A 14,805-nucleotide genomic window follows, 5' to 3' on the forward strand; every position below is an offset into this window, starting at 1 on the left:
CATGGAGACGAATCTTCTGAGAAGTAGTCCCTTTAGTGTGAGAAGCCACCTAGGCAGAGAAACCGAACACCAAGCAAAGGCAATGCTTGTAGCCACTGGAAACTCTTTGGTGCCTGGTGGTACAGGAGATTGAACAGCGCATTTCCCGTAAGCGTGGCAGATTCATAAACCACTGTGTTACCGCTGAGGGCGGATTCAGTAAAGAACAGCACGCGGTACTAGGTGCGGACATGTGAGGCAACAATGTACAAAAATGTTTTGAAGAAGAAAAATAACAATCAACTTTTATTTCCTACAGGCTGCGAATGTGAGCAGTCGCGGCAAGCACGTCTACGCTCATTCCTTGGGGACGCAGTCGACGGGCACGTCGACGATCTTCTTGATGGTGGGGATGTCCTTGAGCGCCAGATCAATGTCGCGCTTGCTCTGGGCGTCCTTGAGCATCTTCTTCAGCTCGGGCTGGCTCTGGTCGAGGCAGATGAACTCTAGCTCCTTCTTCTCCGTCGAGGATGCCTTGCAGCCGCGCTTGCAAGCGGTCACCTTCTTGATGCTCATGCAGATCTTGCCCTGCTCGTAGATGATCTTGCGACGCTCAGTAATGCATTCGGGGGTGGCCAAGCTGTACGGCTCCACTGTGCAAGCAAGGCATAAAATGGAAAACAAAGGTGTTAACACTTCTGGCTTTGGAGTCATCATCATCAGCCTGACTACACCCACTGCAAGGCAAAGGCCTCTCCCATGTCTCTCCAATAAACCTTGTCGTTTGCCAGCTGCGCCCTTGATATATGCCTGCAAACTTCCTAATCTCATCTTCCCCCCTAACCTTCTACCGCCCCCTGTTACGCTTGCCTTCTCTTGGAATCCACTCCGTTACCCTTAAGGACCATCGGTTATCTTGCCTTCGCAATCATGCATTCGCATTACATGGCTTTTGAATAGGTGTGAAGAAATTGTACCCAATAGAACAGGGTGAACGCTATTTAATGGCATTGTCAACTGCCTAATCTCTGCAGTTTACGATTACCTGCACTCTGTACGCTGGGTCCGTGTCCTTTCCCGAGATCAAATTACGCCTAACACGGCGTTGCGTGCTACGAACGTTAGATAACATTACATCTGGTAACCCATTCCATGCTTTGCAGACTGTGCACACAATTCCGACACTTTTTTGTCTATATCAACACTTGAAGACAGCGATCAGATGCTCTTCGTTGCTAAAACTTGAGGAGACAAACTCCGCCTTAAGGGTAGACGCGACAGCACTAATGGGTCCCTTCAGTAGCCTTTAGTTGTCTTTGTGTTACACAGACACAGATACTGTTCTTTCACGATAACATAACGCTTAACCTTCCCTTAAGAGTGCAATGCGATAGCACCAGATATCTCTCCCGCGCAAGTACGCTTTCCTCGTCGCCTAGATTCTGCCTACATGTCAGTGTATGTGGAATTCGTCATGCTTTCCTTTACATTTATAGATCGCGGAAAGTCTTCATGTCACCCCTGGCGCAGTGGTTCAGCAGTTAAGCGATGCGCCACTGTCCTGGCAGGTGACTGTTTAAAACACAGCCACTGGTGGGGCTTGTGAGACCACGGCTGCTCTTCCGGAGCAACTACTCGTGACCAATCATTAATTTAACTGCCATCAGCCACGTTGTGCATTTTGCTCACAATCGGATGGGCAGGTTGAGGTCCCGTCACAAGATCAGGTGACCTAGGTGGCAGGTGGGTCACTTGCTTTTTCATGCACAACGCTGCCGGCGAGGAAACCGACGACGACACCAAATTTTCAGCAGAACAGGGGAATTGACGGCATCGAGTCAAACTTTTCGCCCACCCGTACCCTCCAGTTCTAAAACCGTTCTCTGCTATGCTATCAACGCGATTGTCCGTGTCATTTTAAACGCAACCGCTCGTATTTGACAACACTACAGTCGGATACAACTTAAGCCTGCCGTAAAACTCCGCACACATTCAGGACCGTAGGGAAGAATTCCTCCACGACAAAAAAAAAAGTAGACCGTTGTTAATGCTTTTTTTGTTACCTTGGCAAACAGCTAACCACAAGAACTTATAAGCTCCAGAATTTTGATTCCTCTGGCTTGTTTGACGAACTCAAAAATAAAAACCTGAATCCGTGTACTGTTGTGATTGGTCAGTATAGTAACAGAGGACGCTGGCTACCACACCACATTGCTACCAAATGCTGTTTTTAAGTTGTATCCTAGATAGCCCCGCGTCTTTTAGTTTCCCACGTACCGGGCTCCTGGGGCACCCTGTGGTGCTTGGTTCCGCGGATCTTGCCCATGATCTTGCTGATCTTGCTGTGCGGACGGCTGCTGTGGCTGCTGTAAGGAGTGCCGACCTTGGGCGTGACACCGAGGGGGCAGAAAAGCTGGCCCTTCAGCACCTGTTCGGGCTCGAGAGAGTAAGAGTTCAGGAAGTCTTCGACTTCGGTCACCACGCACTTCTCCGGAGTTACGAGCTCGTAGTGGAATTCCTTGTTGTTGTCGCCACACAGACCGGCGAGGGTGCCCGTGTACTTGGGACGCGTAACCTGCTCAGAGGGAAACAGCAGTCGCTCAACTTCTCAGCGTTCAAATGACGGGACACGTTATATAACAAGCACAGGGGCAAAAGGGATAATTGGCAAGCAGCACTGATAATGCCAAAATGGCCCGCTGCAGAAGCGTTTGTTCCCGCTGAAAAGTGACACGTACTGTACATACCCAGCAATGGTCGAAATTATTCCGGAGCCCTCCACTACGACACCGCTTTCTTCCTTCTTTCACTGCCCCCTTTATTCCTTCCCTTACGGCGCGGTTCAGGTGTCCGCCGATATATGAGACAGATACTGCGCCATTTCCTTTTCCCAAAAACCAATTATATTACATACCCAGCAATTCTGCACAAAAGCATTTTCAAGCACGAAGCCATTTATGAAGCAATTTTTTTTTCATATAATGTAAGATTTCACTATAAGAATCAATATATTTAAAGATCACCCGACGGCAGTCTTGAATTTTTTTTCTACTAACGTTTTTGCTAGCGCCAAATGCGTTCCCCTTTGGTTTTCTATGTGAGTATTTACTGTTAGATGGGACCGATGGAAACATTTTAAAAGAAATATTTTGCTACATATCAGAATAATGAACCATTACCTTCAATATTACCATAAAAGTATCTTAAAATTTTGCAATTTTCAAAATTTTTTCCCGAAATTGCTGGACTTGCCCTTTCAACTTTGAGTCTTCCTGTTCATGGCCTTTCAACCGGCTCTCACACTGGGTACCGAAAGACTATGAAAACGTTTTCCAAGAACTGCCTCGATTTCCTTTTCTTAAGCAGCCTGAATGCAGGACCGCCGTTGAGACTATCGGCTAAGTGCGGTCCTGTTATAGGACCGCACTTATAGAAATGCATGCTTACCTTAACAAGCACGCTGCTTCCGTTGTAGGCGAGGAGCAGACCGGTATCGCGGACCTTGAGCCACAGAGTAGGGGCGGCATCGCGGTGAACAGTGACGTAAAGGAGCACTTGCGAGCTGAAGTTGGTGTAGTACTGCAGCACGTGCGACTTCAGCGGCTCCACGGTGAGGAGAGTGCCGTTAACCTCAACCTCGTACGAGGTCTGGTCCTTGGGCGGCAGCACCTTGAGCAGCGTCTGGTTCTTCAGCACAACCTGGAGGGTCTGCGTCCAAATATGGTCAAGTTATGCTATCGCAGTCATGGATTTTACCGCTGCGCACTTGGGTGCATTTCAGTTCTCATTTTTCTGCCAAGTCAGCGTCGAGAATTTTTAAACGACTTCATGATGACGCTTAACAATCAATAAAACCAGTTTAAGCACTTATTACAACAATACTCTTAGTGGTCAAGCCAGAAGAATGCGGCCACCTATCGGCGTCAACAGTTCACGATGTGTATAGAGCATATTGAAGAGTTATCATTCATATGACTTGTACGGTCAAAGTGGTGAGTAGCAACCGATGGATTCATGAAATATCCAGCTTCTAATCAAGTAAGGCACATATTCTCACCTGGACTTCCTCACTCTCCTGTTGCAGAAGGACAAGGAATTCGGGGTCATCGACGGCGTGACGGACCAGCACGTGGGGGACCTGCTTCTTCAGGGTCTCGAGGGGGAGGGTGACGTTGTCGAAGGTCTTAAGGTAGTACGGGCTGACGAGGCAAGTCGCTGCACAAGGAAAAAGAAATTACTCAAGTGATGTCGATATACCACGGCGTCAGCGCAGAGCGCAACTTTTTTTAAATGATGGCGCGGGAATCCCAACACTCGGACATCCGTACTAGTGTGGGAACAAAATACATCGTTGGGACAGGCAATTATGAAAAAAACGAGCCTGTTCGAACAACTAGTTACATTTTTCTCAACGAACATTCAGCCGGAGTTAGGGGACCTCAAGAAATATAGTTTTTATTTATATTTGTGCATATCTTCTTGCTCATTTTATGAATGTAATAGGAAGAAAGTGTGTGAATTGCTTGTTTTATTTTCTGCCTGTTCTTCATGCTTTTTATCGCCGAAAGCCTCTGTATCCTTCGTGCTCAAGGGCTTTGAACGCTACTTGGAGGCTGTGGGACATCTCGCGGGCGAGATTTATCCTAGCTAGACAGTGAAGAACACTCTTGCATTCTCGTTCCTTCTGCAAGACTGAAGAAGGTCAGGTTTTATTGCCGCCTGGAACAGAAGCTCTTCCATGTCAGCCGATGTTCAAAAACTCAGCTTGTTTGATTCACCTCTGCTTGTTCCAAGGGAAGAGAAGCTTTGCATTGCTGAACACTTACGGACAGGGTATCCCTTCCTGAGAACGCCGAGCAGCTGAGTAGTCAAGTCGAAGGCGGTAGTGGGCCTGAGGGCAGCGAGCCAGGGCAGGCGGGTGAGGGTGACCTTCTCGTGGTGGGGCGTGTGCACGGTCACGTTGGCCGTGGTGAATCCAGTGTAGAGGTCCTCGAGCTCAGCCTCGACCAGGAACTGGCCCTCAGTCACAACGGGGCTCTCCACGTACTCGGTGCTTGCCTTGTCGTAGAGGAAGACCTTGGCCGTCTCGTAGAGCTTGTGAGTAGCGTTCAGAAACAGGCTAGGCACCTGTCGGGCGCACAATATCAAAAATCATCATCATCATCATTATCATATGCCAGAATTCCTCTAATGCACGACATTTCCACTACTCTCGTATCTGTAAAGAATCGCTCAGCTCGTTTCATTTTCTCAGCCTATTCTTATCATGTAAGTGTAACTGAACTAAAACGCAATGCTCATCTCACTACTTTAGCGAACCGCCGAAAAATTTCCAGACTGTGTCTGTTTCATAAATTCTATCATCATCCACACCTCAACTCCATTATCAGTCCCGCACATCGCATCTCCAATCGCACAAACCACGGTAAGGCGGTCTACCCTCCCCCTGCCCGCACTTCTGCGCATCTGTCATCATTTTTCATTCATACATCAAAAGACTGGAATGACCTGCTAAATGCCATTGTTGATCAGATCGACTCATCGTCATTCAGATCGTCCATAGAAGAAATGTACTCCTGAAATCCCACCCCCTCATGTAATACCCCTTCAATGGGGCTTTTGAGGTATTAATAGGTAAATAAATTATTAATGGTCTCTTCAACAGTTGCCCAATGAGCCCAGTCAGCCACGAGCCACGCCGCCTTATTGCCATTATCGCCGTTGCGCCTTCGCACGTGTCCCTTTGAAGGCGCCGACTGCCTTTCCCTTCCTCTACCCTTCTTCACCCTCTTTCCGTAAACATGTTTTGGTTACCAGTTTCCCCACTTCATTTCACGCTTAACAAAATTGATTTCTGCTCTCCGAAGCTCATTTATTTCACAACTAAACAGGTAAATGTATCACTTTCAAAAAATTCAGGGAGTGATGATGTGAGATGCTCGAAAAAGAACTAAATAGGGTGTCGTACTGAATATTACGTCCTTAAATAGGTTCTTAACCAAGGCTTTGTTCGGTCTCTCTGAGTGCTTGTTTTTTGGGAGTCTGAACACTCCGAAAGTCGCAGGCTCCAAAAATTTGCTCCTCTGGTTCAAGGGCTCTCCAGGTTAGTGCAGAGACACAAGGTCTCTCATCTGTTCCTTGATTACAAATATTTCTGCTGCAAACGTCCTAAATGTTTTGCGGGCACGTGAAGACGTTTTGGGCATAAAGTTTGCCGATGTCCAGTGTTGCTTTAATGGTTGCGCTCACATATAAATGGCACAAAAGAGAGAGGCTGTGCACGGGCATTCTATCCTCCTAGGGGGAGTAAGACGTAGATGAACGTAATAAACTGTGCTTAATTTTGCATCTAGAGTAATTCGCTAGAGCTACATAAACTTTTCTTTTTCGTCTGGGCTGCGGAGGAGCTTACGCCCTCCTTATTATTCTTGGGGGAGGCAGTAAAGTTTTCGCGGTAAGCAGGATAGGGCAGAGCTCAATGGCAAACCTTTAAGGCCATTTACCAGGAACGTGAATTCGAAGTAGACATAAAGGAACTCTACCAAACTTTTGGGCCTTTCACTGAAACCATATTCTGCCAAATCACAAAGTTAATATCAGGGAATATTATATCGACCCAATTTTACCTGAGTGGGCAGGGTGACCTTGAGGACGAACTTGTCGAGGCGATGCTCGTACCAGCGGACCTTCTTGCAAGCGTAGCTGACGAGCTCCTTGCCGAGCTCGGTGTCCTCCTTGCACTGGGTGTAGTACCACGGCAGTTCGGTAGGCGGCACGCTGTAGGCTGCGATGTACGGGAGCTGATCCTCGGAGGGCAGCTCATGCGGCTCGGACCACCGCCTGCGCTGCTCCTGAAGATTGCTCATGCGGGGACGATAGGTCTTCGTCGCCATGTCGAGGGCCACCTGGGTGCAGCCGTAAATTACAATCAGCGGTGTTACACCAAATTGTTGGTCTTTCGCCAACATCTTCAAGTCGCCGAAGAGGCTAAATTAGGGGGACACGTTTACAACGGTTATCACAACACGGTGTCCACAATCTCGTCCTTGAACTCTTCGACACTGCAGTTTATGCAGATAATGTTGCTACATGCATAAACTTTCATTAGTACTCATTGCACTGCGCAGGCAATTTATGGCCAAAAAAGGACCGTTCCACCCTGACTCAAGCCCCGCCCTGTGAAAATTTCACAGGGTAGTGGCGTACATCAGGTCGCAAGAGGTTTTCGGTGGCCGCCGCATGCCAGAGCCAGTATGCCGCGTCAGGCAAAGAGGATATGACATGGGTATCGCGACACAACGCCGACGTTGTTTTTACCCTGGATAGAATCTTTAAGGCTATTGCTTAAATGAGCATAAGCTATCTCTTCGGCTGCTTAGTGACTTTGGCGTTCTGGGGTTGAGCCCTAAGTCTTTGGATCGAATGCCGGTCGCGGCGGTCACATTTTCGTAGTACTCGAATGCTGAAACACCCGTCTATTGCGCAATGTCATTCTTGGTCAAAAACGACAGGTCGCCAAAATTAATCCACTGTGGGCTCCGGTATGTCAAAGGTATCCTGATACCCCTCTGCGGTATGTCAAAAGCGGCGCATATTTTTCTGTAGCTAGAATATAATTTTATTAAAATCTGCTAAATTGTATTTGATATCGTAGTGTACCAGATTCGAATTAAGCAACCATTATGAGTCGAAGGAACAGGATCAGGTACTTCTATTTTCAGCTGGAAAATATGTTCCTTAAAGGAGGTGTACTGTGTGGGGAGCGATTCCGTTAAGTCTCCGACTCGGATGGAGCCGTCTTGTGGGCTACATCTATGAGCCGGAAGAGCACAATAGGGTACAGACGCCATGAACCTTGGCGGCCAACATTTCTTTCACAATCGCGAGTGGCAGAGAGACATCATTGTGCACTTCGTTGAAAGCTGAAAACATGGCGGCAGAGGTGCAGATGCCGACCCGGCTATGCAATATTTATAGATGAAAGTGAGAGGTGTTTAGGCGGCTGCGTAGGTGCAGAGTGTAATTTTTTTGCTCAGGGTAGTAGACAATTCTTAATTTCTTCTTATTTCTTATTTCGCTGCCTGTTAACGACTTACAAGAATTTCGTGCTGTTCTCACCTTTTTATTTGCAAATAAATGCCATGCCGTTTTTCGTGTTAGTTATTCTGTTATATTGACACTAACATCGAATTTCACGTAAAGTGTAGGTTCTTCTACAAATCCTCTTTTTTGCTTGACTGTTGAAAACAGGGAGTCCCTCCTAAAGCTAGTACCTAAGTAGCTAGCATTAAGAGTTACCTTTCCTTCCGTATTAGTCATCCCCTTTCTTCAACGGAACTGTGCTTCCACAAGACAATAATCACATTTAGAGGACCCTATCGATTAGGGGGATAGCGGAACAGCAGGGTAGCAGTGCGCATGCTGAGGACAATAACGCGAGGGGGGTGTTATTGTTCTGCGCATGCGCAATGAAGCCCTGCTATTCCCCTATCCCCGTAATCGATAGTGTCCCCTTATTCTAAGACTCCCTAATAACAGGCAGCATTCGAGTAATCCGGTGTAATTATCCCTGGTAATTCACGGTAATTATGGATGCCAAATGTACTTTTTCAAATTTGTTTCCTCGCTGCTAATAATCTGCCATCCTAGAGAATGCGAATAAACGTCTTCATTAAAGCGTCGCACTTGCTGCTTGAACTCTGTGCCTGGCAATCTTTATAACGTAATTTATACTCTCTGCTAAACACTAGGCTTTTGTTTCCTTGAGTAAAGTGAGCCGCTCTTGGTACGTTTGTTAGCATAGACAAAAGCAGAGCACAACTTGTGCCAGGATACTCACATTGCGCAGATGGGGCAATTCCTGCAGCTGCGTAGCGCTCGGAGTAGCTTCCAGCTGCGTTGCAATTAGGAAAAAGAGATTCGTGGCAATGATTTTCGCATCACGAGATGAATTTGAAGAGAGAAGATTAAACAGTGACTCCAGAAATAAATGCATCACAAACTTTGCCTGCTGCTCGATAGGATAGCCCTGAACAGACTTTCTCTTTCCAAGAAGTGGTACTACCGGGAATAGCTAGCTAAATTTTCTCCAGCTGATGCCACTGGCATATACTTCTAACGAAAGGTAGGTCCAAGGCACTGGTGTAGCTCACTTTCTTAAAACTCTTTCACAAAGAGAAGAACCAAGCGTTCATGCCAAACGTTCAACACTTAGAAGCGTAAAAACTTCGCAAGGACACACTTGAGCACATTGGATGACGCTGGACAGGCAGAAGCCGCTGCGATCGCAGTACTGGGGGACGATGATAGTCGTGCTGCCTTTATCTGGTTCGAAATAAGCGCGTTGACTTCAATACCAATCTCACCAGAGAAAATAGTTAGGTCTATTGAGTCCTGAACACTTTCTTCTAGGCTAACCCCAGTTGTCTAGTTCACGGTTGTTTGCATCCTCTCTAACGCTGTATCCGTTATCTGCCGTTCACGGCTGACCAGTGGCCACATTCCAAAGCACTACGTGTTTCAGTTTATTGCCATCAGCACTGCGCAAGTGAAGTAATTATTTGCCTCACTCGAGCCTCGTGACTTACCTCAAAAGTGTACTTGAGGGGTCCGTACTTCGGCACGTAGACCTCAGCAACGCTAGTGCCGTACAGGTACAGCTCCTCCTTGTTCTCGGCATAAGTCTTGAAGGGACTGGGCTTGGGCGACTTCAGAAGGGTGGAGCTCACAGTGGTCTGCGAGTGAAGAACGACATCGTTATCGCCACTTTGCAATTATTCGCTGAAAACAACCCCAGTCATTCCTGGATTCAGACGAAAGCTCAGATTATAAAAATAATGCGGAAGAAATTAAGCGTCGGCGTGTTGTGCGAAAATGGCTAATCAGCCTTTGTTTGCAATACGGGTTGTTATTGGAGAATAATACGCTTTGCGTTAATCGAAGATTGACACGCTTTTCATTCATCAAGCGTCTCCGAAGAAAATGATGTGCTGGAGCGTTTGTGGTATGTTTTCGCAGCTTTGTGCGCCTTTCATTTTGCTCTCCTATTTAGTTATGAACAATCCTATTTGTTTATGAACTGGGCTCCATGTGTCCACGCTTGTTACTGCCCGTGTAGTACGCGTTTTTTGAAGGGTGAATACCTAGTGTTTTGGGTGCTATGTTGAAATTAAATCACGTCGGTACATTTCTCACATCTTTATCATACCCAGTAATTCTGGACAAGCGCATTTTTGAACAGGAAATTTTTTATGAGCGCAATTTGTTCATATCATGTAAGATTTCACTATAGCAACCAATATATCCGCAGATTAACGGGCGGCAGTCTTGTATTTTTTATTGCTAGTCACGTTTTTGCTATTGCCAAAAGCGTTCGCCATTGGTTTTCTGTGGCAGTCTCAACTGCTCGATGCCATCGATGGAAACACTTTAAAAGAACGCTTTTGCTGCACATCAGAATAATGGAACATAACCTTCAATATTTGCATAACAGTGTCTTGAATTTTACAATTTTCAAAATTTTTGCCCCTGAAAGCTGGACATATGTGACTGCTGTTACCAGGTCTAATCTATTGTGAACAGATGTAATGAAATTCTGTCCTGCTTTTTAACTGGCCAGAGCGAAAAGTGCACTATTTTCTCACCGACCAACTTCGACGCTAGTGCATTAAATGAATGGGAACTCAGGGTGAACAGCGTCTCAAAAGCAACAGACGAACGCAAAAAAGCCTCACCTCGTACTCGCTGTCGACCTTGTTGACGTACAGCTGGTACAGCTTGAGGGTCTTGTCGAAGCTGGTTCCGTACACGAAGTGACCGTAGACAGCCTTAGGCGCAAGGGGACCCAGAGCAGAAACAACGAATTCCACTCCGTAAGCGTACGTGGTGTTGGTAACGTTCTGCAGCAGCGGCCTCACGTTCTCGGCCTTGGGGTAGGAGGTCACCTTCACGGCGTCCACAACCTTGTGGAGGACTTCGTAATGGTCGAGCTCGGGCGGCAGTTCTCCGGTGGCCTCCTCGAAGAGCTCCTCGTAGACGGGGGTCTTGAGTTCCTCGGGGTAGGTGTGGCGAACTGTGGGGTAGTGAGCCAGCGGGCGGTACAGGGGCTTGACCTCCTCAACGTAGTCAGCGGGGTCGGTGCCGTTCAGGGTGGTGGTCCAGCGGAAAGTCAGCTTGTACTGCGGTCGAACGAAGCAGGGCAGGCAGTGAAACTTTCGCGAGTTTTAAATTCCAAATATGTTCTACATCCTGCTGCCGATACTGTTATGAGCTGAAGTATACACCTATGCACATGTTAGCCTCTGTCCGGGCAGACATGTACAGTTTTTGCTGCATGATTGCCTCTTGGCTCCAAAGTGTTTTGGCCTATCTCAAGAGACAAGTTGTCCTCCAGAATCTGTGCTTTGAACCTATTTATACGAAGGTGCCATTATAACTTCTTGAAAAAGATTTTGCATTTATTATATATAATCTCCATCCGTTTACATATAGGTCTCGCATAGGTCCCAGCTCGGGGTTAAAATCCAGTAGCGTTTTGGCGCTAAATGCTCCTACTCTTCACGCGGCAGAAATGTTGTTATTCGTTTTATGTGAGACTTTTGTACGGGCCGCACCTTACTGAAATAATACGTTTTGGGAACAGCGGCCTCGCTCAGGTACGTCATAAGCGCGGCTGTCTTCCTTTCAAGGGCGTAGCATCACTGCGGCAGTGTACTGACCTCATCGACAGGGTTCACCGGGCTGCGGACAACACGGGCCTCCCACTTCCTGGAGACGGCCCACGGGTTCAGGACGACCTCGACGAGGGACTTGAAGAGCTGCTTAGGCCTGTTGACCAGGTAGAGGGGTTTCACTTGGGGCTGGCTGGTGACACCGGTGACCTCGAGGCCGACGCCGACGTACTTGTGGCCGAGAAGCCTCTTGTACTCGAATGGCTTGGACTGGGTGGCGAGGACAGACATGCTGGCCATCACCGAGCGCTGAGGAGCAGTGAAGAAGAAGGCGGGGGTCGTGTAGGTCATGGTCTTGGTCTCGTGCGTGAACACCTTGGTGAAACGCGGCCGGAAGGTGAACGACACGGTGCGGTTCACGGCGGAGAACTGCAGAGCCAGATCGTGGGGGTGCGTGAAGCGGGTCTTTTCCATCACGCGCACGCCGGCCACCAGCTTGGTGAAGGGCGTCACGCTCACGGCCGACGACACGGCCGTAGTGTACACGCTGTCAGGAAACAAGCAGAAAGCCGAGTAAGATTTGCATCATGGCAGAACAGGACGCGTAACAAGAGCTAAACTATTACTCGACACTTTCATACTTCGGCGCACGTCGAAACCAGTGCTTTTTGGGAATGCATCACTTTGAGCATTTGATCGTGCGGTGGGTTTCCCACTGAGTTCAGGCATTCACTTTTAATGGCGTCTCGGTTGCAGCATTAGATGGCAGTGGGAATCTATCGAAGGTGCAGACAGTCAGTAGAAAAAGACGCAAGAGTTATCAGGAACGTCATCGGTAATGTCCAGTTGCAACAAGGCAGAAAGTTGAGCTAGTTGGTACACGTTTTTGTTGTATACATAGAAGCCTCTGAATAAAATTTCTTGTAGTTGGGAGTAGCGCTGTGTCCCCTCTGTGTCGTCGTTTGATAGCGCCAGGTTTTTTCATAATAATGTCCAGTCCCGAAACCCCTCTATGCACGAGCGCGCTGAGGCTGCGCCACGTAAACGGACCAGAAGCGAGTCTGCGTCAAAGTAAATCAGTTCTCGGTTTTAAGGTGGCGCTTGCATCTCACATACCAAAAGCTTTTGCGATTCGCGCATTAAACCATATGAGTTACCTCATAACAAAAAAAAATGGCTTCCAGGAAACTTTCCACACCGCACAGCATACTTACGTGGGCTGGACCAGAGCAGACACGGCCAAAACGCTGGGCACAAGGGTCGTGGGGTTCGGCTGGTAGCGAACCTTGAAGTCCTTCAGTGCCAGGGAGACGACGGTCGGGTAGCGGGTGGTCAGGGCAACGGGGTAACCCACCACGGTGGGGACCATCTTGCGGTAGGTGTAGGGCAGACGGAGCTGAACATAGCGAGCGCTCACGGGGTGCACCCACTTCTCCTTCACGAATTCGGCGCCTGCAATAACGCGTATAAATGTAGTGCAGGCTAGGAACTGCGAAAGCAGTTACACGCCCACAAACCTCAGAACAGGGCTAACGATGAAATGCTAACAGCTGTAGTTAGAACCACGGTAGTCTATCTCCAGAAAGTGCTGGCAGGCAAAGGCGCGATATAAATGGATAACAGTCTACCAGGGCCGTACACACTATACTAATTATCAGCGAACATGCGAGAAACTCATTTACACCACCTTCTGCCTTTCGGCTTGGTGAACAGGATTGGTTAGATAGTGAACTTTTCACATGTACGAATGGTCAGTGCTAATGTTAACACTGGTATGTCTATCTCACGCATTTCCTGTGTAGAAGAAATTGTTTGTTTATTGTTATGGGGGTCTAATGTTCCAAAGCGACTGAGGCTATGAAGGACGCCGTAGTGAAAGGCTCCGGAAATTTCGACCGCCTGGGGTTCTTTAACGTGCACTGACATCGCACAGTACACGGGCCTCTAATATTTTGCCTCCATCGAAATTAAACCACCGTGACCGGGATCGAACTCGCGTCTTTCGGGTCAGCAGCCGAGCGCCATAACCACTGAGCCACCGCGGCGGCTTTTGTGTAGAAGAAATGATGTCGGCTATAGTTGCCTTTCGCTTACTTCCTGCTTAAAGCATTTTGTCACAGGCATAAATGTTTTATAGCATATAATGTTGCTGCGTTTGTGCCTTTTGTTGTTTTAAGCATGGTGCACACACCATGAAGCGATGCATTTAGCGGTATTGACCGCTCAGTAGAAATCACTACTTCATAAAGCGATCACCGCGCAAGTAAAATTGAATAATGTTATCAAAAAGAAAGTAAATCTAAAATTAACTTCTCAGGTTCGTATTAGCACCATACTAGATGCAGTACGAAAACAGAGAAGGAAAGAAATTCTAAACACACGTGATCATTGGCTCAGCGTCTCTAAGTAAGCTTACCCCTGGTGAGAAGCTCCTTGACGAAGTACTTGTCAACCGGCAGGTAGAGGTCAGTTCCAAGAAAGGTGGTGTCCAACACGAGCTTCGGCTCCTCGACAACGGTCTTGGTGTCGAAGTTGAACTGTAAAGAGAAGAAGTTTCGCGGCTGAGTGCCCTTGCAAATATTTTATCATGAGTGAATAATGATTCCAGATGGACGAATTGCTCCACATTTTCTTACTCTATTTTCGACCCTTTGCTAAATGCATCCGTCAAATTTTTGCCGCAAAAGAAATAAGAATAATTGTGCACTATTTTACACAACAACCTACATGCTGAAAAAATTCTTTATAGAATGCGTGACCAACAAAATTAATTCAATTCTGAGATAAATTTAAAAACTTAATATATTGCTTATTTCTCTCCTCAATTCCTGTAAAAACCTTTTTATTTACCTATTTATTGCCTTGTTAATTTCAATGCGTTTACTGTGTTTATTTGTGCTTGCATTTATATTTGTGTTCTACCTTTGTGACCCGTTATTACCATTTGTTCCCCCTCCCCTATGTAATGCCCCATTGGGGCCTTTAAGGAAAAATAAATGATGATTATGATGATGATGATGATGATGATAACCTGGACAATACTTGCGTAAATAAACCTTTCCACTGTCCGTTCTTCATGCCATCAGTGAAATGGTCATGCTCTGTATCTGCACACCCTAATGTCATCAAGTCAGTTCAGGCGTTCTCTAAAGAAAAC

At 47.2% G+C, this 14,805-nt stretch overlaps 1 protein-coding gene across 1 annotated transcript in view; it reads right to left on the reverse strand.

Moving 5' to 3' along the window:
* Positions 1-256: 256 nt before the first annotated feature.
* Positions 257-14,805, reverse strand: part of LOC144111447 (uncharacterized) — a 32,852-nt gene continuing 18,303 nt past the window's right edge. The window contains exons 16-27 of the mRNA XM_077644751.1: positions 14,065-14,185; positions 12,863-13,100; positions 11,697-12,195; positions 10,713-11,156; positions 9,567-9,713; positions 8,819-8,872; positions 6,606-6,884; positions 4,806-5,106; positions 4,037-4,194; positions 3,427-3,687; positions 2,257-2,554; positions 257-632 (exon numbers count right to left, since the gene is read on the reverse strand). Of these exons, the coding sequence (XP_077500877.1) occupies positions 337-632; positions 2,257-2,554; positions 3,427-3,687; positions 4,037-4,194; positions 4,806-5,106; positions 6,606-6,884; positions 8,819-8,872; positions 9,567-9,713; positions 10,713-11,156; positions 11,697-12,195; positions 12,863-13,100; positions 14,065-14,185 (3,096 nt within the window). The 3' untranslated portion in view covers positions 257-336. The remainder of the gene's footprint in view (positions 633-2,256; positions 2,555-3,426; positions 3,688-4,036; positions 4,195-4,805; positions 5,107-6,605; positions 6,885-8,818; positions 8,873-9,566; positions 9,714-10,712; positions 11,157-11,696; positions 12,196-12,862; positions 13,101-14,064; positions 14,186-14,805) is intronic.

Source organism: Amblyomma americanum, chromosome 11, assembly GCF_052857255.1.
Source record: "Amblyomma americanum isolate KBUSLIRL-KWMA chromosome 11, ASM5285725v1, whole genome shotgun sequence".
Lineage (NCBI taxonomy): Eukaryota > Metazoa > Arthropoda > Arachnida > Ixodida > Ixodidae > Amblyomma > Amblyomma americanum.